We start from the raw sequence: 23,818 nt of genomic DNA on the forward strand, positions 1-23,818 counted from the left end.
TTAAGTCTTTGTTATCATGCAGAGTGCCAGGGTTGGGATGAGCAAAGGCAGTTAAGAGACAGCTGAGAGCAGTAAAAGCATGTCATTATTGTAACTCCTGGCTGTATGAATGCTTTTCACAACTTTGCACAAGTGTTCCAAGTATTCTCAGCGCTATTGAACTTAATGCCTGTTGCCTTTGGGAATAATTTTGGTGAAGGAGGTTATCTACCTTTGACTACCAGGCATTCTATTAATAAGTTGCTTGAGGACTCAGAGAAAAGGAATGCAGAGAGAAGCTGGAGATGTGGCTTCTGATGCCAGCAGCACTGTTTATTTAGTTCTGGTGCCAAAGAAAAGCTTGGGTTCTGACGCAGCTCCACGACAAAGGTTGAGGAGGTTGAATCCTAGACAGGAAATCCTTTGCCTCCTAAGCAGAACCCTGCCCCTTCCAGCCCAGAGTCTGGGAGCCTGGCACTATTTCCCCAGTCCCAGGTACTCTCAGGAACAGGCTGGTCTTTTCCTTAAAGCAATCCTTCCCAAGCTTGCGTGCCAGGTGAATTAACCTGCATTTCCAGGTTATCTTTAATTATTGATGATTGAAAGATAAGGACAGTCTTGGGAAGTGATTGACTTTAGAGTTCCCCACATGCCAGAGAATTTAAATCCATAACGTAACAGGTATAGCTGGTAAGACTCCTGAAGGTCCATTGCTCTCCTTCCACCTCGTGGCTTCTCTCTCTTTTCCAGCAAGGTCTCTGCAGGAGTTTGCCACTGTCCTCAGGAATCTTGAAGATGAACGGATACGGATGGTGAGTAAGGTGGGACTGGTCTTGGTCCCCAAGTGTGGTTGCGTCAAGGGAGCAAGTGATTGATTATCAGAAGAACAGAGTCTGTGTCCAGGCTCTGCCACCTGAGTAACTGTGAGCTCTTGAGTAAGCTTCTTCTCTGGATTATTATTTCTCCACTTCTGAAATGGGAATCCTCACATCTATTTTGCAGGGTTTGAAGCCTTTAGTAAATGGTGTAGAGGATTACCCTGAATTGTTTCAGAATGGTATTGTTGTTCTAAAAATTCACTATATATATATATATATATATATATATATTTTTTTTTTTTTTTTTTTGGGTGCATGGTCCAGGAGTGGAACCCAGGTCTTCTGCATGGAAGATGAGCGTTCTACCACTGAACAACCTGTACACCAAGATTCCTTTTTTTTTTTTTTGGCATGGGCAGGCTCCTGAAATTAAGCCCTGGTCTCTGGCATGGCAGGCAAGAATTCTGCCACTGAGCCACCATGACACCGCCTACAAGGCTCACTTTTTTTTTTTACATGGGCAGGCACCGGGAATCGAACCTGGGTCATCGGGCATGGCAGGCAAGCACTCTTACCTGCTGAGCCACCATGGCCCACCCACAAGGCTCACTTTTAAGAAATATAAATTCTGGTCTATAGGTGTATGACTGAAGGATGGATCTTTTGAATTATTTAACTTTTTCGGGCCTCAGATTCTTGACTGGCAGAATGGGAATGAAGGTGACCTGCACCCCTCCCGTCTTCACTTCACTAAACTGCCCAAGAGCTCTTTGAGGGTAAGGGTTACTTTTCCTTCGCTTTAATTCCGAAGCACCTATCGCAGTGCCTGCTATGTAGTAGGCACCTGATAAATGGGTACTTAATAAATTAAGGTAACTCTGAAGTGCTCTTCAAAGAATGTAAATTCAAGAATTAAATGCAGCTGTCCAGGTTTTTGGCCATATCTTTTGTGCTAGGATTTATTCTGATCGGGCTTCTCTTAATGGGGGAGAGATTCCACATTCACAGGAAATTCTTTTACGCCTTCCCCCATATCCCTAAGATGTGAGAAATGAACCCTGAGTTGAAATCCTCTGCAGCTGTACGCTGATTTGTCCCTTGAATATCCCTGGTTCAGTGCTCCTAAGTCCTAGGGAAGATCCCATCAATGAACTGTTTCTTCTCCTCTCACATGAGCAGATGACAGTTTGAGCACACACATACATCTGCTGAGACCTGATGGAGCTAAGTGTTTACACACGTTTTCCATTTCTACACTCATGATTTTGTGAGGTGGTGCCTTATATTATTCCCATATTCCAGATGAAAATCTTGAGGTTAACAGAGACTAAGTAACTTGCTCAGGATCGCACAGTTACCAGTGGCACAATCTGGATTCAGACCCAAGCTGTGTTATACCAAAGAATGGTAATTTCTTAAAATTTCAACACCACAGAAGCCTCTAACTTTGTTCCCTACAGAGAGAGATTATTGGCTGTTGAGTGCTTAAACAAGAATTGGACAGCAGCAGGGGTGGGGGTGGGTGGAGGCAGGGAAAAACGTGTGTGTTTGTGCATGGGCTAGTGTCTGAGAAAGGGAAGTGATTCTTCTGAGTCTGATTCTTGGCTGAGGGATTATTTGGGGGAGGAGTAGGTATGGTAAGCAAATCACAGTGAATACCCTACAGATAGCTATGGCCTGTGGTAAGGAAACAGTGACTAGACTATACTTTTCAGCTTATCTCTGCAATTTTATTATTAGCGGCAGTGAATTGAGTTTCTACCATCTGCTTCTGAGTATCTGGCCATCACAAGCCCCTTCCCTACCTCCTCACCCTCTGGCAGCTTCATCAAATCCACTCAGTCTAACAAAGCTCTACCTTCTTTTGGAAGCCTTCCCTGACTTCCTGGGGTATTTGGCCATCCTTTCTATTTTTTTTTAATATCCAATTCGTGCCTTTGATTCTGCGTTTACCATATTGTGTCCTGATAATCACTAAACATGTCCCATAGTAAATATGAGTTCCCAAGGGCAGAGAATATGCTTCTGTGTCCCCAGCATCAAGCACAGTGCTTAGAACTGAGTGGGAATTATGCTGGAATCTTAGACCCAGAGGGACCTCATTCCTCTCCATTGGCCGTCTTTCATTTGAAAATGAAATGATTTCTCAGAGGAGAAATCTGAGGCCTTATAAAGGCTGATAGCAAGTAAGTAATAGGACTGAGACGAGGACCTGGGTACCCTGATGCCCAGTTCAGTGCTACCCAGTTTAGCATCTACTGAGGGATAGCGTCTCAACCTGGATGCCAGTTGAAATAACGAGAGGTTTACAAAATACTGATGTGTGGAATTAAGTCCAGAGGTCTGGTTTTATTGCTCTAGAGTGTGGCCTGATTCTAATATGCAGCTAAGGTTATGAACCACTGACCACTGTGAGCTTAAGAGAGCTGCAGTTGATTTGCAGAGAAGACTTACACAAGTAAACCAAGTAAGTGGCATCAAATAGCAATAAAAATCAAACATGCCAAATAGTATGTAACACTTGAGTATTAAAATGAACTCTTCTGGAAGAAATACAGTCAAACTTGAGAAAAAAGACAAATGGAAGTCGACTTGGGGATTTGCCTTCTTCTCTTTCCCATGCTGTCCAGTCAGTTCTTTGTTATGTTCATCTATGTTTTTTTGGTATTTGCTCTGTTGGTTTCATAGCAGTGCACATGGATATGATTTAGAAAATAATGCTTTGTTGCAAGGAGATTCCTGAAATAGGTGAGTGAAGAGTGAATAATGAACGACTCACTCAATCAAAATATGGTATTGCCTTAGATAAGACCTGAGATTCTTATATTTGGAGCAGTCCAGTCTACTAAGTTTGCAGATGAGGAAATTCGAACCCAGAGAGGTTAAATGTTTGGCTCATATCTCACAGTTGGCAGCAGATCAGGAAATCATTCATTTATTCATTCAAAAATATGTAAGTGCACTTTTGTTTTCGTCCTCTTCTGTGTTCTTTGAAATAGTGATAGACAAGAAAGATTCAAACAAAAAAAAAATTCATCTGGCATACATATTCTGAAGAAAACAATTTGTGGGGAGGTGGAAGCTTCTTTGGATTCCACTGAGGATCAGGGAAGGCCTCCCAAAGTAGGCGATCTTTATGCTGAAATCTTAATTACTGTAAGGAGTCAGCCATGTGAGGATCTGGGGACAGAGTGTCCTATGCAGAAGGAGCAGCCAAATGCAAACAACCGGAGGTGGGACAAGCTTGGTGCATTTGAGGAATGGAAAGGACAGTGTGGCTGGAGTGCAGGACTGACGGGAGTGAGTTCTGAGAGTTGAAGTTGAGAGTAGGCAGTTGTCTGGACATATGATGTGTCTGGACCCTGGTCCACTGATGATAGGGTGACACAAGATCATACTTAGAAGGTTTTTCATGCCAGCAGATGTCCAAAGGTGTTTGCTGTTTTTTTTTTTTTAGCTTATACTCTGTGTTGATAATTTTTAACTATAACTTGGGTAAATAAGCATTTAAAGGAAGATGTCACCTGAAGCTTGACACTTAGTCTCTTCAGTTTCAAGCTTCAGAGGAAGTAACCAACTTCCTTTGCCTTCAGATGGTTGCTTACATTTTTAGAATTCTTCATTTTCACCTGTAAAGAATCCATATTAGTCACATAACCTGTATCAGAGCAATATCACATATTAAGCTGATGACTAGATTTTCTTTTTATGTTTTTTTTTGGAAATAATTTCAAACATTTCAAAATTTCAAAAATAATTTCAAACTTTTTATTGGAAATAATTTGAGGACTGTTGCAAATGATGACGAGGTTTTGATTTGACATGCTGTTAGTTCAAGAACTATGAACAGTTGACACTTGCACAATATTGCTTTTTCAAATTTTATGCTAAGACCAGGGGACATATTTCATGGCCGGGCTGCCGTGATTCTCTACTGATACTGCTTTTGTGTTTTTTTGTTTCCCTCTGTTTTTCCTTTCCAGATTGAGAATGCCAGCAAGGTGCTCATCACTCCCCTAGAGAAATTTCGAAAGGAGCAGATTGGGGCTGCCAAGGTGAGATTTTTGCAAAGCCTTGTTCTTGGATTTTAGGGTGGGAGGTCTGGAAAATGCAACTCTAAAGCACCTCCTTCAGATAAATCTGTTTGGATGGATAAGCCCAGAACCTAACTCATCCACTCTTTTCAAGTGGATGAAGTGAGCCCGTGTGAGAGGTCAACCCCATGACCAGTCTAGTATTTTGTTTTTAAAATCATTTAGTACTATTCATAAATCATCTAAAGTAGAAATGAGAACTCCTTTATGTTATTGGATAGCTTTTGCTTTGACAGGTGCCTAGAATGGACAATACCTTTGTTTTTGTAGAATTTTATTTATTGTGAAAGTCCAAGACTCAGAGCCTAAAGTTGGGGTTTCAAGTTCGGCCCTGTGGGTGCAGGACTAGCCACGCTTTGTTTAAAGTGGGGGGAGGGGGCAGCTGGTACACAGTTTTAGCTCAAGTTTGCTGGGTACAAGAGATGGACCTTCTTGTTGCCAGATCTTTAAACTTTTAAAGAGAAACTGAAAAGCCAGAGTTTGATGTGAAAGTTCCTGATTTTAAAAATATGTTACCAAAGTACTAAAAAAAAAAGTATATTTCACGTTGTACAGATAAAACACACACACACACATGCACAAACACATACACATACCACACAAGCAGGCCTGCTTCGGTCCAGAGGTCACTGTTTGTTATTCCTGACCTAGAGGGACTGTGGCCAAGAGTGGACTGATGCTAATGTGTTATTGAAAGCTGCAAAGGGAATCCTGTTCATTTTTAAAAGGTGAATGATGAAGTGCATTCTTCCTGCCCTGTGATAAATCACTAGGAAAGCAAGCCAGTTTGACCTTCAGTAGAGTGTTAGAGGCCACCTGCAGGGAAGATGTTTTCATTGGAATCAATGACAACAAAAGGATTTTGAAGGTTTTCTTCCTGTTTTTCCCGAGTTGTGAGGCAGGACAGCCGTGGTCCGTTGCGCCACCTGTGGGCAGTTTTGGTTATTATCACCCTCTTACTTGTTCAGATGGAATGGATTTTACTCAGTTGTGAAACGGCCTTGAGGAGGGACTGTAGATGGGAAAAGATCCCCATAATGTAACGAAGTGGGGTCTCTTCTTCCCTCTTCCTCTTCCCTTCTTTCCCTCTCCCCAAACCTCTCTCTCGCTCTCTCAACTAAGTGCATTTTCTTTCTGGATATAGGTATAATTGGGGTACAAAAAAGATGACATTCACTAGGGCCATACAGAGGAATGTTTGATTATAGTTTGAAGGAGGAACCATGGCAGAGATTTTCCTCCCAGCTCTATAGCACTTTTTTAAAAAACCAGTTTAAGAGTTGACACTTACGAAGAAAGTGGAGTGCCTTAGTTTTATGCCAGAGATTAAGGAGTGTGTAGCTTAAAAGAAGTCTTGTTCCACTAAGATGTTGTTCAAGACTTCGAACTAACACAGAATGTGCTGTGAGTGAACCCGGCCTCGTTCTCTCTCGCTTCCACTGCCCACCTGTGCGTCCGCTTTGGCAAAGCACAGGCCTGCCTTACAGCGGCCATAACGCGCTCCAGGCAGGGGAATGCTGCACCTGTGTATTGACTCACTGTCCGGTAGTCACTTCTGAGCGTGGATGCCACTAGCTCGGCCCTGAGTGGTCTCCCTGGGGATTCACTATCAGTGATCTTAAAGACAAAATCTGGTACGTTTTGGATGGGAGAGCTATAGATGATGAGAAATATGAAAATAAAAAAAATTAGATAAAATAGTCTCCAAAGCATCTTTCCTCTCACGCGTTCTCTGTTCTTTCATTCCCATTAAGAATGATCATACTGATGCTTGGAATGATATTTTGCCAGCTGCCACCTCTCTCCACCCCATCTATTTTTTTTCAGTATACCTGTTCCTTGCTCACAACCCTCTAATTTTTGTCGTAGAATTATGTAAATTTATGGAAAAATAAAGAACAAACCCACTACTAGGCGTTCTAGAGAGATGTCTCAGGAAGGCTTATGAGCCAGCAGGTGCTCTTTAGCTGCTTTTGCCTGTGGCTAGTTAGAGGTTTCTGAACTCTGCCTGTGTGATGCTAAAATTACTTTTTCCTCCTCCTTCCCACTCCGGTGCTGCTTCAGTTGCTATAACAACCTGTTGGTACCTCCAAGAAGGGAGTTAGAGGGGTCGCTGTGAAGGCGGTGGGGGGTACTCTTAGACACTCTTGTGCCAATGAGGCTGATGAGGGTTAGGGATATTGCTGGTGCTTGGCAGCGCCATGGCTCTCTGTTCACATATCTGAGTTTGGGGAAGAATGTTTACCTCTCCTGCATCACAGGAGCATTTGGAGATGTGGGTTCTATAATGAAAGCAGAGTAGATATTTGGAGAGTAGAGGATAAGACTGGGTCCTAGAGCTAGATAGCTGAAGTCCAAACCCCACTTCTGCCACTCGTGTTTCAATGGGGACATTACTAAACCTCTCCGTGCCAGTTTCCTCATCTGTAAGGGGGGAAACTAATAGTATTTACCTCATAGTTATTACACAGAGGAAATGAGTGAATGCATACAAAAAGTGCTTAGAATAGAGTCTGCCATACAGTCAAATGTTAGCAGTTGTATTAGTTAGGGTTCTCTAGAGAAACAGAACCAACAGGGAACACTTGCAAATATAAAATTTATGAAAGTGTCTCACGTGACCGTAGGAACGCAGAGTCCAAAATCCACAGGGCAGGCTGCGAAGCCGATGACTCCAATGGATGGCCTGGACAAACTCCACTGGAGAGGCTCACCAGCCAAAGCAGGAATGGAACCTGTCTCCTCTGAGTCCTCCTTAAAAGGCTTCCCATGATTGGATTTAGCATCACTAATTGCAGAAGACACTCCCCTTTGGCTGATTACAAATGGAATCAGCTGTGGATGTAGCTGACGTGATCATGACCTAATCCTATGAGATATCCTCATTGCAACAGACAGGCCAGCGCTTGCCCAATCAGATGAACAGGTACCACAACTTGGCCAAGTTGACACCTGTCCCTAACCATGACAGCAGTCATTTGAAGTTTGTTATTATATTTGATATACACAGTTTATATTCAATGCACAACACAACAATTAGTTGTAGAACAGATTTCAGAGTTTGGTATGGGTTACAATTCCACAATTTTAGGTTTTTACTTCTAGCTGCTCTAAGATACTGGAAACAAAAAGAAATATCAAATTTAATGATTCAGCAATCATATTCTTTTATTAAACCCTGCCTCCTCTGTATAATCTTTGATTTTTCTTTGATCTTTCTATCCCAGTTTTTAGGGGTGTTTGGGCTATGGCCATTCTAACTTTTTTGTGTTGGAAAGGGCTGTCAATTATATGGGGTAGGGAGATGGAACTAGTTGATGTTCTAGAGAGACTGGGCCCTCTAGGTTTCAGATTTATCTGGTCCAGGGCCCCATCTAGAGGTTGTAGGTTTCTGGAAAGTTACCCTAGTGCATGGAACCTTTGTAGAATCTTATATATTGCCCTAGGTGTTCTTTAGGATTGCCTGGAATAGTTTTGGTTCGGAATTTGGCAAGTTATGATAGGTAGCAATGTCTAACTGAAGCTTGCATAAGAGTGACCATCAGGGTAGCTTCTTGACTCTATTTGAACTCTCTGAGCTACTGATACTTTATTAGATATACTTCTTTTCCCCCTTTTGGTCAGAATGTAATTGTTGATCCTGTGGTGCCAGAGGTGGACTCATCCCTGGGAGTCATCTCCCACACCACCAGGGAGACTTTCACACCTGAATGCCATGTCCCATGTAGTGGGGAAGGCAATGATTTAATTTGGAGAGTTGGGCTTAGAGGCCACATGTGAGCAACCAGAGGTAACTCTTAGGCATACCTAAAGGTAGGCTAAGCTTCTCCACTACCTACATAAGTTTCACAAGAGTAAGCCTCAAGATCAAGGGCTTGGTCTATTGATTTGGGTGTCCCTAATTTTTGACACAGTATCAGGGATTCCCTGATGGTAAAGTTTAATAGTTCCGTATTTTTTCTCCTGTCCCTCAAGGACTTTGCCAGTTATCTGCTTAATATACTCTAGGATGTATCCAGGCACTACATTAAGCTATACAGGACCAAAGGCCCTTATCCTTATTCTGGGCTCCCCGTGTTTCAGTTGCTCCAATGAGCTATCCAGACAGGTCGAGTTAGATTATGTGCTACAGAAAACTTAGGTTCTGGACAAAATAAACCTTTCTTCCTTTGGTCTCAAAGAATAGGTGTGGTTCTAAACTATAGACAATATCTTCCTTACCCCTGTGTTCTGAATTACCTTAATCCCCTCCTGATTAGTTTCATACTTATCTCTAAATACCAGGTTATGGATATATAAAACAACCTCTCAAAATCCAGAAATAATTGCCACTCCAGACTAAAAGTGTCTGCTATAAGAGCTTATAACCTAGGCCCCTGTTTTCTTATAAGCATTTTCTAAATAAGACCATACAATAATTGTTCTTTTGTTTTTGGCTTATTTTGCCTTACCAAATGTCCCACAGGTTCATTCACATCGTTGCATGCCTCACTTCTTTGTTTCTTTTTGTAGCAGTACAATATTTGATCATATTTATACATCATTGTTCGCCAATCTACTTCTCAGTCAGTGCATCCTTCAGCCACCTGCATTTGTTAGGTGTCATGTTTAATGCCAAAATCCACCTTCCATCAACACTCTCAATTTTAGATAATTTCGTGGTCCCAAAAGAAAGATCACCAATAAACATACTCTCACCATATAGGAAATCTAAATCTTCCTTTAACTCGTCCCTCCCCGCTGTTATTTGCCCCTGGTATTGCTGTGGTATAGCTGATGTTTTCCTGTTAAACATAGCTAATAACATGCAACAGTAGTTTTCCCCCTGTACCCTGGACTTAAACATTTTGTACACGAATCATACCTTTGAAGTAGTTCTTGGGATAACTTATTTATATTTCTAGTGTTAATCAGTGGAACCCCTTTCAGTCTTGTTCATCTTCAATGTCATAATATTACTTATACACCCACTAGAGAACCACCTTCACTTCTATTTATTCCCTTATAATTAGCTAACTGTTCACCCATCTATAGCTTCTATGTATTTCTAAGTCCTCTAGCCTCTGGTTTTACCTTTACCATGGTCATAAAAGTGGAGTCATACAGTATTTATCCTTTTGTGTCTGGCTTATTTCACTCAGCATTATGTCCTCAAGGCTCATCCATCTTGTCAGGTGCTTCAAGATATAATTTTGTCTTGCTGCTGCATAGTATTCCATTGTATATATATACCACATTTTGTTAATCCACTTATCTGTTGATGGGCATTTGGATTGTTTCCATCTTTTGGTGATTGTCAAAAATGCTGCTATGAACATTGATGTGCAAATGTCTGTTTGTGTCACTGCTTTCAGCTCTTCTGAGTATATATTAGGTAGTGCTATTGCTGGGTCATAGGGAAACTTTAGTTTCCTAAGGAACCGCCAGTCTTCCATAGTGGCTGCACCATTATACATTCCCAACAGCAGTGCATAAGTGTCCCAATTTCTCTACATCCTCTCCAACATTTATAGTTTCCTGATTGTTTAATAGCAGTCATTCTTATAGGTGTGAGGTGGTATCTCATTGTAGTCTTCGTCTGCATTTCCCTTATAGTCAGTGAAAATGAGCATCTCTTCATGTACACTTGAAGAGTGTATTTTCTCTTCATCCCATTTTATAATTGGGCTGTTTGTTCTTTTGTTGGTGAGTTGTATGATTTCTTTATGTACACAGGATATCAAACCTTTGTCTGATGTGTGATTTCCAAAAATTTTCTCCCATTGAGTTGGCTGCCTCTTCACCTTTTGACAAAGTCTTTTGAGGTGCAGAAGTATTAGATTTTGAGGAGTTCCCATTTATCTGTTTTTTCTTTTGTTGCTTGTACTTTGGGTGTAAAGTTTAGGAAGCTACCTCCCATTACTAGGTCTTGAAAATGTTTCCCTACATTTTCTTCTAGAAGCTTTATGGTGCTAGTTCTTATATTTAACTATTTGATCCACTTTGAGTTAATTTTTGTGTAGGGTGTAAAGTAGGGATACGCTCTCATTCTTTTGGCTATTGATATCCGGTTCTTCCATGCCCATTTATTTTAAAGACTGTGTTGTCCCAGTTCAGGGACTTTGGGGGCCTTGTCAAAATTAGTTAACCATCGATTTGGGGGTCTGTTTCTGCACTCTCAATTCAATTCCATTGGTCAACACTTCTATCTTTGTGCCACTATGATGCTGTTTTGATCACTGTGGTTTTATAATAAGTTTTAAATTCAGTAAGTGTTAATCCTCCTACTTCATTCTTCTTTTTTAGGATGCTTTTAGCTATTCAGGGTCTCTTTCCCTTCCAGATGAATTTGGTACCTGGCTTTTCCAAGTCTTCAAAGTAGGTTGTTGGAATTTTGATTGGTACTGCATTGAATCTGCATATCAATTTGGGTAGAATTGACATCTTATCTATATTTAACCTTCCTGTCCATGAGCAGAGAATGTCTTTCCACCTATTTGGATTTCTTTGATTTATTTTAGCAATATTATGTAGTTTTCTGTGTACAAGCTCTTATGTACTTAGTTAAGTTCATTCCTAAGTATTTGATTCTTTTTTTTTTTAATTTTTCTATGTCATGTATTTAAAAGGAATAATTTTATTTTAGATCAGTATGTATTGTATTATAAAGTTGCTTTTAAGTACTCTTTAATTATATTCTTAATGTATAAAGATGAATTTGGACATTGTCCTCATTGAATAAGTGATAAATAATGCTTAATTTATAGTACTTGATTCTTTAGTTGCTATTTTGAATGGAATTTTTTCCTTACTGACTCCTCAGTTATTTTTCCATAACTGACTCCTCAGTTATATCATTGCTTATGTATAGAAACGTTACTGATTTTTGCACATTAATTTTATATCCTGCTGCCTTGCTGAATTTATTAGCTCAAGTAACTTTGTTGTAGATTTTCAGGATTTTCCAAGTATAGTATCATGTCATCTGCAAATAATGAAAATTGTTTTACTTCTTCCTTTTCCAATTTGGATCCCTTTTATTTCTTTATCCTGCCTGATTGTTCTAGCTACAACTTCTAGTACAATGTTGAATAATAGCGGTGACAGAGGGCATCCTTGACTTGTTCCTGATCTTAGGAGGAAAGCTTTCAGTCTCTCGCTATTGTGTACAATGCTGACTATCCGTTTTTCTTATCTGCCCTTTATCATATTGAGGAAGTTACCTTTGATTCCTATCATTTGAAGTGTTTTTTATTAGAAAAGGACATGGTATTATGTCGAAAGCTTTTTTATCATCAATCAAGGTGATCATGTGATTTTTTTCCCTTTTGATTTGTCAATGTGCTGTATTTCATTAATTGATTTTCTTGTGTTGAACCATCCTTGTATTCCTGGTATAAACCTCACTTAGTCATGGTGTATAATTCTTTTAATGTAAGGTTAGATTCGATTTGCTGGTATTTGTTGAGAATTTTTGCATCTGTGTTCATTAGGGAGATTGGCCTGTAGTTTTCCTTTCTTCTAGCATCTATACCTGGTTTTGGTATTAAAATATTAGCTTCATAAAATTAATTAAGTAGAGGTCCTTTTTCCTCAGTTTTTTGGAAAAGTTTGAGCAGGATTGATGTTAGTTCTTTTTGGAATGTTTGATAAAATTCCCCTGTGAAGCCATCTGGCCCTGGGCTTTTCTTCACAGGAAGATTTTTGATGAATGATTGAATCTCTTTACTTGTTATTGGTTTGCTGTGATCTTTTGTTTCTTTGTGAGTCAGTGTAGCTTGTTTGCATGATTCCAGAAATTTGTCCATTTCATCTAAATTATCTGGTTTGTTGGCATATAGTTGTTCATAGTATCCTCTTATGATTTCTTTTATTACTTCAGGGTCTGCGGTAACACACCCTTCTCATTTCAGATTTTGTTTGTTTGCATCATCTTTTTTTCTTTGTTAGTCTTTTTAGTGACCCATCAATTTTATTGATTTTCTCACATAACCAACTTTTGGTTTTATTGATTCTTTCTGTTGTTCTTTTGTTCTCCCATTCATTTAACTCTGCTTTAATCTTTGCTATTTCTCTTCTTCTGTTTGCTTTGGGGTTAGTTTGCTCTTCTTTCTCAAGTTCCTCCAGGTGAGCAGTTAAATCCTCAATTTTTGCTCTTCCTTACTTTTTAAATAGGCATTTAGGGCAATAAATTTCCCTCTCAGCACAGCCTTTGCCACATCCCGTAAGTTCTGATATATTGTATTCTCATTTTCATTCATCTCCAGGTAGCTACTGTTTTCTCTAGCAATTTCTTCTTTGACCCACTGGTTGTTTTAAAGTGTGTTATTTAATCTCCATAGATTTGTGAAACTTCTCATTCTTGGGTGGTTGTTGATATCCAGCTTCATTCCCTTTTGATCAGAGAAAGTGCTTTGAATGATATCAGTGTTTTAAAATTTATAAAGACTTGTATTGTGCCCCAGCGTATGATCTATCCTGGGAAATGTTCCATAAGCACTAGAGAAGAATGTATCTCCTAGTGTTTTGGGGTATAATGACCTATATATGTCTTTTTGGTTTAATTCATTTATCAAGTTGTTTAACTTCTCTATTTCCTTGTTGATTTTCTGTCTGGTTGTTCTATCTATAGAGGACAGTGGTGTGCTGAAGTCTCCTAACATTATTGTTGAAACATCTGCTCCCTTCAGTTTTGCCAATGTCTGTCTCATGTACTTTGGATCTCTAAAGTATAAACATTTATGATTGTTATTTTTTCTTGATGAGTTGTACCTTTTATTAATATATAGTACCCTTCTTTGTCTCTTATGATGTCTTTACATTTAAAGTCTATTTTGTCCAATATTAGTATAGCTACTCCTGCTTTCTTTTGGTTACAGTTTGCTTAAAACATCTTTTTCCATCCTTTCACTTTCAATCTATTTGTATCCTTGTGTGTGAGATGAGTCTCTTGTAGGCAACATATAGATGGATCATATTTCATAATCCATTCTGCCAAGCTGTATCTTTTAATTAGTAAGTTTAGTCTGTTAACATTCAAAGTTATTACCAAAAAGGTGTTTCTGGAATCCACTATCTTATCTTTTGGATTTTATTTCTCAGATCTATATATTCTTTTCCTTCTTTCCCTTTTATCCTTTAAGTTACCCTTAGATATACAGGTACTTGTTGGTACTCTTCAATTCTGTGCCCTCCTGCAGACCTCCTTCTTTTGTCTTTTTATTTCAGCTGGCAGAACTCCCATTAGTATTTCTTGTAGGGCCAATTTCTTGTTGACAGATTCTTTCAGGATTTGTTTGTCTGTGAAAATTTTACTCTTTCCCTCAGTTTTGAAGGACGATTTGGCTGGGTACAGATTTCTTGAATGGAAGTCCTTCTCTTTCAGGATCTTAAATATATCATACCACTTCCTTCTCACCGCCATAGTTCCAATTGAGTACTCTGAACTCAGTCTTATGTGCTTACTCTTATGTAATAGATTTTTTTCCCTTGCATCTTTCAGGATTTTCTGCTTCTTTTCAACATTTTACAGACTGATGAGTATGTGTTTTGGGAAAGGCCTATTTATATTTATTCTATTTGGAGTTCATTGCGCTTTCTTTGATGTTCGTATTTATGTCCTTTACAAGGGTTGGGGGGTTTCCCCCCATTACATCCTTAACTGAACTTCCTATCCCTTTACTCTTCTCTTCTCCTTCTGGGACACCAATGATTCTTGTATTTTTGTGCTTCGTTTTGTCCATCATTTCCCTGAGATCCAGTTCAAATTTCTCTATCTTTTTTGCCATTTACTGTTTTGAGTGTTCAAAACCAGTTATCCTGTCTTCTCGTTTGCTTATTCTTTCTTCTGCCTCTTCAAATTTGCTGTTATGTGTCTCTAGTATGTTTTTTATTTGGTCTACAGCACCCTTAATCGCTGTGATAGCTGCTACTTTTTAATTTATTCTTTCAAATTCCTCTTTATGCTCTTCTGGTGTTTTCTTGATCTTCTTTATGTCATTAGCCATCTCATTTATTTTATTTAGTAGACTTATGTGAACATCTTTGATTAGTTGTTCCAACATCTGTGTCTCCTCTTGTGTTTTAATTTGGTCGCCAGACTGGGCTATATCTGTCTGCGTCATGATATGCTTAGTAATCTTCTGCCATGGTCGCGGCATGTAAATATCTTGGTTGGTTTACTTTGGGAGTTGATTGCCTTCAGTAGTCTAAGGACTTGTATTTGTGGGATGGATGTGGAGCAGGATGCAGGGCGTGGGGTGGGGCACAACAGCGAAATGATGGATTGTGGTGCAGGTACAGGCGTGGGTTGGGGATGCCCCAGCATGGGTGCCCGGTGCTGGGGAGGATGTGGTGTGCAGGTACGTGGGTTTAGGGGGTGTGGCCCTGATGTGCACTGGTCTAGGGTGCAGGGCCCTTGTCCACATGCGCAGAGCTCAGGGCAGCGGGTTGGCGTTTGCCTTTGTGGGCTGGGGGCGGATGTGGCCTGGCTGCGCAGGTCAGCACTTGCCCAGAGCTGGGGGGCATGACTGGGGGCTGTGTGCATGTGCAGATCTGGGAGGGCTGTAAACTGATGTACACGTGCCCAGAACTCGGGGGGTGGGGCCGGAGTGGGGTTGCACGGTTGTATGGGCTGGGGCAGGTGAGGCTGTGGGGGCAGGTGCAGCCTGGGTATGCAGGGGGTAGGGATGAGAAGGTAGATCTCGTGAGGGGCTGGTCAAGACTATACTTTTTTTTTTTTTTTTGTCTACATGGGCAGGCACCGGGAATTGAACCCGGGTCTCCCTCATGGCAGGCAGGAACTCTGCCTGCTGAGCCACCGTGGCCCACTCAAGACTGCACTTTTGCGTGAGAGGTGGGTTGGGCCGGGGAAGGCTTGTGTGCTTGGGGTGAGAGTGTGCAGTGGGTATGTGCGTGCTAGTATTGTGGGACAGGATACTTGGAGTGTGGGGAGAAGGGGCGGTTGACAAGGTTCAGGTGCGTGGGGCATGGGTGAGTCACGGGTTGTGAGGCTGGATCTGTGAGGGTAGCATGTTCGAGGAACGTGATTTGGTTTGCATCCTGGTCCCCGTCTCCCCATCCGTGCACTCCTGAGGGCCCAGGGCTGTTGCGTTAGGCTGTTTGCACCAGCCAGCTGGTCTTCTGTTCTCTGCTTCTCAGTTCTTCAGCTTTTACAACCAGTGCCTCCCTATGTGGAGCAGAAGACTCTCCCAGGTCACTTCACCCTGGATTTGCTGTCTCAGTTGCCTTCCTGTCCTTTCTCTAGCTGTTCCTTGGAGCAGGGGTGAACTTGATTTATCCTATTCTGCCATCTTCCCAGAACTCTGACTCTCTGTGACTTTTTATGAGTTATTAACCTCCCTGGGTCTCAGTTTTTTTAATCTGTTAAATAGGGGATAAAAATAGAACCTAACTCAATGACTTGGTGGGTGAAGTAGGGATTACTTTGCATATGATTGTATTATTTTTCTCTTTGAAGGTGATAATTTGGTATAATAAAGATTTGCCAAATGGAAGGAAAAATCATTCATTATTCCATTTCTTTAACAAAAGTTTTTTAAGTATATTCCCACCTAATTTTTTACCCATATGTAGACATGCTCTGCATAGGACGTGCCTAATTTTGTACATTCTGCTCTTACTTTTCATTATACCATGAGCACATATTGCCATATGGCTGCATAGCCTTCCTAATGATATTTATTGGATGCCCCATACTTTATCTCAAACCACATCCTTGGACAGTGATGTTGCTTCTAGTTTTTTTATTATCATTGTTATAATCAATGATGTATAAACATTATAAATGATGTATAGATATTGTGCCAAACACTCTTTTTCATTTCAAATTATGTCTCAGCTTAAAGACCCAGATATACCATGTCGAGAGATATTTAGGGGTATATATTAAGAAGTACTTTTTGAACACTGTTAAGCTGGATGTAGCCTTAGCCTAGATTTTCCTGTTAGGTTGTAGATAGATCTTCATTCTTTGGTATTAGCTTCAGAGCTGACTTCGCTACTTCCTTTGATTTTGAATGTGCTTGTGGGTTAGAAAGTAGAAATTTTGTTGTCTCCCAGTTGAAGCTCTTAGAAGTTGGAGTCCTGGCTTTGGCACGAAATACTGGCATAGTGGTACCTGTACAATAGACAGGGATTCAAGCCCAGTGTGTTAATAGTTCCTTGATTTAATGGGCATTATTTGAAGACTAATGAAAGCCAGACCATCTACTGTTGTTCTGTAGTCTGAAGGAACTATGTGGCTATGAAATAAGACTGAGGCTGCTCATACATATTCCTGTAATATTTTACCTTTTTTTCTCCCTCTTCTCTTCCCTTTTTGCTAGGAAGCCAAGAAGAAATATGACAAGGAGACAGAAAAGTATTGTGGCATCTTAGAAAAACACTTGAATTTGTCCTCCAAAAAGAAAGAATCTCAGCTTCAGGAGGTAAGAAGCTTTAATAGAATAAAGCATTTAATTTTTACTTGGTGCAGTGGATATGTGCTCATTGCTCTTTGCCAGAAAATCTAAGTATTGGAAAAGGTTTTGGAAATGAGGAGGAGCTTGATCTCCATCCCTCCTCTGATGCCTTTATATCTGCTTCCTCCCTCCCCATTTGTGGCTGCCCACCCTGTCAGTGACTGAGAATCATACTGCTGGCCAACACCACCCACTTCCTCATTGGGTGGCCCTAATTGCTAGGCTGTGCTTCTTCCTTTCAGCTGAAATCTACGTTCCTGTTTCTCACCCGTTGACCTTATTTCTGCCATCTATTACTTTCCCTTTTGTCTTCCTGCCTTATATCAGTGATTTGAAATAAATGTTAGCATCTGCAACCCTTTTGTTACCCATCCCTAACATGATTTTTTTTGTTTCAGTCATTATTAAAAAAAAAACAAAAATGTTGACATTAGAGCTTTTTTTTAAAGCAGTATTTTATTGTTCCTCATATATTTTGATACATTTATTAAAAATAAATTCTTTGACCCTTTTCTTTTCGGATTTGCATGGGGTCTTTTAAAAAGTACTTCACTTGGAAAGAAAAGATAGCTTTGCTACGCTGTGTAGTTGTGAAAATCTTGTGTCTGATGTTCCTTTTTTCCGGGATATGGACAGATGAATAAAAAATATGGATAAAAAAATAAATAACAGTGGGGATAAGGGGTAACATACATGGGGTAGATCGACACACCAGTGGTCATTGAGAGGGGGTTAAGGTGTATGGGATATACGAGTTTTTTCTTTTTTCTTTTTATTTCTTTTTCTGGAGCAATGCAGATATTCTAAAAATGTTCTAAAATGATGGTTTTTATTTAAATCATGGAGATTTGCATGGCAGGGAACTTACTTTGGGGTCAGTCAGAGCAGTTTCCCAATTGAACTCCAACTTTGACTTCACTGTCCTATTACTTAGTTCTTAGCAACTTGCTGGATTTCTCTCAGGATTTGTGCTAAGAAGAGGGTATGACTTCATGCTAAACCCTCGTTTTAAATTTTGGTTTCATTTTGAGCAAATACCATGCTAGAATTTCTTGAGATGAAAGTTCGTTTAATTACTCTAGGGCCAAAGGATCTGAAAGGCTAAGATATTTCAGGATATGGTGTGGTCCATTCCCAACCCAGATTTGTTACAAGTTTTCAGCTAGGAATGTGTTGTTTCTCAGAACTCTTTGCTTTGAAATGGTTGCTTAAACCAATTCCTTGAGCAGTGAGACCTGATTACACAGCTACAACCACCACAACACATGTTTATATTAGGCTTTGCAGATGAATTATTGGCCAACCAACAGACAGCAACTGAGTATTTGGTGTGAGCTGTAGAAAGTAGAAAGTAAGAAATATTAACCTCTCCTTAAAGATCTGGTGCCTGAGGGGAAAAGAAGCAAATGCATGAGGAGGTGATTCTTGAAGCAATATAGTTAGCCAGATAAATCCTGTCATAAGTGATTGAGAAGGCTGAAGAAATGCTTATTTGTAGATAAAGGCTACTATGCCCAATTTGGCATTGGATATGGTACAGGAGGATACCTAAGGATATGTTAGAGTGCACATGATAAATATTAAAAAAAAATATTTCTGTTGACAAATCTTCATACATGTACAGTCCATGCATGGTGTACAATCAGTGGCTCACAATATCGTCCCATAGTTGTGTATTCATCCCCATGATCATTTTCAGAACATTTGCATTGCTCCAGAAAAAGAAATAAAAAGAAAAAAGAAAAAGCTCTTTTATCCCATACACCTTACCCCCCCCCTCCATTGACCACTGGTGTTTCAATCTACCCCATGCATGTGTTACCCCTTATCCCCACTGTTATTTATTTTTTATCCGTATTTTTTACTCATCTGTCCATATCCTGGATAAAAGGAGCATCAGACACAAGGTTTTCACAACTACACAGTCACATTGTAAAAGTTATATCATTATACAGTCATCTTCAAGAATCAAAGCTACTGGAACACAGCTCAGCAGTCTCAGGTACTTCCCTCCTGCTACTCTAATACACCATAAACTAAAAATGGATATCTATCTAATGCATAAAAATAACCTCCAGGATCGCCACTCAACTCTGTTTGAAACCTCTCAGCCACTGAGACTTTATGTTGTCTCATTTCTCTCTTCCGCCTTTTGGTCAAGAAGGTTTTCTCAATCCCATGATGCTGGGTCCTGGCAAATCCTGGGAGTTCTGTCCCATGCTGCCAAGGATATTTACAATCCTGGGAGTCCTGTCCCACGTGGGGGAGGGCAGTGAATTCACATGCTGAGTTGGCTTAGAGAGAGGCCACATCTGAGCAGCAAAAGAGGTTCTCTGGGGGTGACTGTTAGGCATAATTATAAGGAGGCATAACCTGTCCTTTGCAGGAATATTTCATAGGGGTAAACCTCAAGATTGAGTTATTGAATTGGTGGTCCCCACTGCTTGTGAGAATATCAGGAATTCCCTAGATGGGGAAGTTGAATACTTCCTCCTTTCTCCCCAGTCCCCAAGGGGACTTTGCAAATACTTCTTTATACTCTGGCCATATTACTCTGGGATATATCAAGGGTATCACACTAATCTGGACGAACCGATAAGATCTCACACGCTCTTCAAGATTGCATGTACTTATGATGTTCAGCTAAACTGACCATACAAATTAGGTAATGTACTACCCAAAATCTAAATTTTGCACCAAATAAGCATCTCTCTCTTGGTCTCACACAGATGCTGACGTTTTAAAATATGGGCGATAACCCATAATAAATATTTAATTCCATATAGGATCTGTCCCAGTACCCTCACTTTCTGGTATTTAAGGTTTGCAAACTAATTTGTATTAAAGGAGAGCTTTTTTGGCCACAACTCACATGACCAAATCTGTCTAAGTCTGCAGTTTCTAAGCAGTTTCAAGTTATGGTTTGGATGACCCTGCACCATTAGTGCAGGTACAGAGTTGAGCAGGTATGAGTGACTGTTCTTGCACCTACTGATATTGGAAGGCTCTTAGCACGGTCATTATGTAGGTGCCTCTTGTCCAGGTCCGTTCTGTCTGCCTGGGCATTGCCAACTTGGTCTGGGATGAATCCAACTTTTTCTCTTAGGGCTATCCCAATGCCATCTCCTTTTGGCACAGCACACTGTAGGGACAAGAACACTGGACTAGCAAGGAGAGACCATATTTCAAGGCCTGCTGTGTTGCATATTCTCTGTATGGCCTAGAGCAAGTTACTTAGCCTCTCTGAACTATAGATCCATCATTTGTAAAATACTAATAAAATAACTGTCTTGCCTACTTCATGAACAAGAAGGTAAGCTGTAGCCTGCTGTACAAATATAAAATAGTATCCCTGTGGCTGGTCTATCTATTCCTTTCCATCCCCTGTTCTCGAATTGGATGGCATTCTGTTGAACTTTTCTTGTTATATTTTGCAGAAGATGTTTTCCATTATGCAGTTTTGTTATAGCCCCTTGAGTTCTTGCCTTTACCCCTCCATGCTATCTAAAGACTTTGAGAATGAGGGTTGGGTGGCAGATCTTTTCTTGAGTCCTGGTTTGTTCAGGTCAGTTCCCAAGAATTGCTTTTTAATTGTACCTGAACTGAATTAAAGTTAATGAAAATCTAATAAAAACGATAATAATACTACTGCTACTTCTGATGACAACACAGTAGCAATAGCAGCTGACATTTATGGAATGCATTATTTACACAACAAGAATTCTATTTAAGCACCTCACATGGAATCCTCTCAGATCCTCCTAAGAGCCCTCTGATGTATGGATGTGGAGTGCTAGCTCCATTTTATATTTGAGGAAACTGAGACTCGTAGATGTTAAATGGCCTGCTGAAGGCCCAGAGTTGTTAACAGAGGGATGAAGCTTTTGCACCCTGAATTCTGGCTCTGAATCCCTTTCCCTTTACTCGGTTTGCTCTTCTGCTTCTCTCTCATAGGAGTAATATTGTTCTGTGGTCTGCCGACCATTATTATTCATTGCCCGTGTCACACAGATAGAGTTGGAGAGAACGGCAGACCTTAGTGCACGTCTGGTCCAGCCTCCCGGAATTTGAGTTCCTTGCAGAGGTCAAGTGATTTGCTCAAGGTCTTCTAGCTGTTTAGTGACAATTTTCTTCATATTTATTAAAAAGTCAATTTTCAGGAAGATTATTAAATACCTGGTACGTTTGATTGTACCTGAACTGAATTGTTCCCTGATCGTGGGGCTACGAATGAATGCTTTTAAATTCCTTGAGGGTGAAATTATAGGGCAGCAATGTGGAATGACACTGCCATCTAGTGGACATTTAAAAAAATCAATGTATTCTTCAACGGCTTAGAAGCCTGCTTCAAAAACAATATGCATTAGTTTTACTAATGTTCATTGGATACTTCTCTGTGAAGGTCTGTGCAGTGGGTTTCTGGGTAGTTCGGAATCCTGGCTTACAATTCCATTAGGAGAGGTATCTAAGGATGTGGTGAATTCCCTGGCTCTGAGTAAGTAGGGGAATTGGCAGGGGAAGTTTACCATCCCACTTGGGGTTTCTTCTTCCTTTTCCTTTGAAAATGTGTTGAGGTATGAGTTTATTCTTAGTGCTAGGTCATGGCAGGGACATGCGTTTGGTGTCGACTGATGGCCATTCATACATTCACTCCACAGGCACCTATTGAAAGCTTACTGTGCGGTAGGCAGCATTCTAGGCATTGGGGATATGTCTGTGGACAAGTTTAACAAGGTCTTTTCTCTCATGGAGTGTACCTTCTAGTAGGCAATACACAAGCAAATGAAAGAACACATAAGAATTTCATATAGCAGTAGGAAATAAATCAGGAGAGAGATATGATAGACGCTCACTGGTGTAACCTATTTAAGTAACATGGTCAAGGAAAGCTGCTCTGAGGAGGTGTCGTTCAAACTGAGACCAGAAGAACGAGGAGGAGCAAACTAAGTGAAGACCTAGCACAGTGTTCTTCAAATTGTGGGTGTGTCATAAAATCTGAATGATTGGGCCCTGAAATAGAATAGAGGAGGCTAGGATAGAATAAAATATATGAGAGTCCATTGCACTTAGTACTTTGTGAAAGTTTTGTTACAATTTTAAATATAACCCAATGTGTTTATTGGGCATAATATAAAAAGTATTTCTTAGTGGCACTAAAGTAGGAAAAAGATTGAAGAGGTTTTCAGGCAGAAGGAATACGAAGAGCAACATTTTGAAGCGTTGGAGGACAGGAACGAGACCAGAGAGGTTGGAGAGCAACTGAGAGTGGGATGGGGGGAGGAGGCAAGGCTGGAGGGCTGAGCCCATCACACAGAGTCCTGCAAGCCTTGGGAAGTGGGAAGGAGTTGAAGGGACTGTGAGATGATCTGATCTGGAGATTAGATTGGGGTAGGGAGAGAATGAAAGCAGGGAGACTGTCATAGTCCCCCAGAGATACTGGGGAGGCTTGGGGTAGGAGCAGGGTTTGAAGTCCATCCGCTCTGAAGCACCTGGCAATAACAACTACCAACCTGCATGGGACACTTCACAGTTCTCAAATTGTTTGCATGTTTGAATTCATTTCCTCTTTGAAACAGCTCTACTCAGAAGCAAGGGCAGATACTATTAACTTCATCCTCCAGATGTGGAAAAGACCCCAAAGAGGATAAGTGACTTGGGTAGGTCTCCACCAGCTAGAAATGTTAAAACTGGAACTTGAACCCTGGCATTTGCTCTGCTTAGCTCTCTGAAGCTGGACTTGGCTCTGGTTTTCTCAGAGAAATTTCCTTCTGGCTTCTTCATCCCTGCCTACGTGGGGGAAGCACTTAGCAGATTTTCAGAATAACCCCCTATTTTAATTTTCAGTTTCAGCTGTCCAGCCCAGGCAGGGATAAGGTATGAGGTGTGTGGGGGCATGGTCAGGGAAGTAGATGCATCTCTGGGTATAAATGTATTGGATTCGCACCCCAAGGAGAGGAACAGCTGCAGGAACATGGGACTTAGCGGGCAGGGACACAGGTAGAGGGTCAGACAGCACAGTGGTCCTGGGCCTCCAGGCCTGGGGAGAGACTTCAGTGATTGCTGAAAGTCCACCTCTAAATAAAACGTGCTTTTCCTTGCCCGAGCTTAAGAAAATGCCCCCATCTTATCCTTTCCGTTTTGGTTTTATTCAGCAGTTATGCTGGTTAGTTTCTATATATAAATATATAAATAAGTTGCTCTGGAAGAAGTTGCTAGTCTGAAAGACTGGAATAAAATCTTTTGAGCTGTTTCATAGCATCCTACACTTGGGGTTTTTAATTTGCTATTTATTTACATGATTATTTGATTAATGTCTCTTTTCTTCACTATACTGAAACTTCATGAAGGCAGTTTCTTTGTGCTCGTGATGGCTGACTGCGTGATTTGCCAAGTTCTTCAGATGTCATAGTAGTATACAGTTTTTGATATAATGAAATAAATGTCTGTCCCAAGTTTCTCCTGCAGA

General features: G+C 40.5%; 1 protein-coding gene across 5 annotated transcripts in view; it reads left to right on the plus strand.

The window, feature by feature from the left end:
• Window positions 1–23,818, plus strand: part of ARHGAP26 (Rho GTPase activating protein 26) — a 466,078-nt gene that overhangs the window by 110,281 nt on the left and 331,979 nt on the right. For all 5 annotated transcript variants that reach the window (XM_077137292.1, XM_077137293.1, XM_077137295.1 and 2 more), the window contains exons 3-5: window positions 730–791; window positions 4,781–4,852; window positions 17,218–17,319. In XM_077137292.1, the coding sequence (XP_076993407.1) occupies window positions 730–791; window positions 4,781–4,852; window positions 17,218–17,319 (236 nt within the window). The remainder of the gene's footprint in view (window positions 1–729; window positions 792–4,780; window positions 4,853–17,217; window positions 17,320–23,818) is intronic.

The sequence above is a fragment of the Tamandua tetradactyla genome, chromosome 20 (assembly GCF_023851605.1).
Source record: "Tamandua tetradactyla isolate mTamTet1 chromosome 20, mTamTet1.pri, whole genome shotgun sequence".
Taxonomy (NCBI): domain Eukaryota; kingdom Metazoa; phylum Chordata; class Mammalia; order Pilosa; family Myrmecophagidae; genus Tamandua; species Tamandua tetradactyla.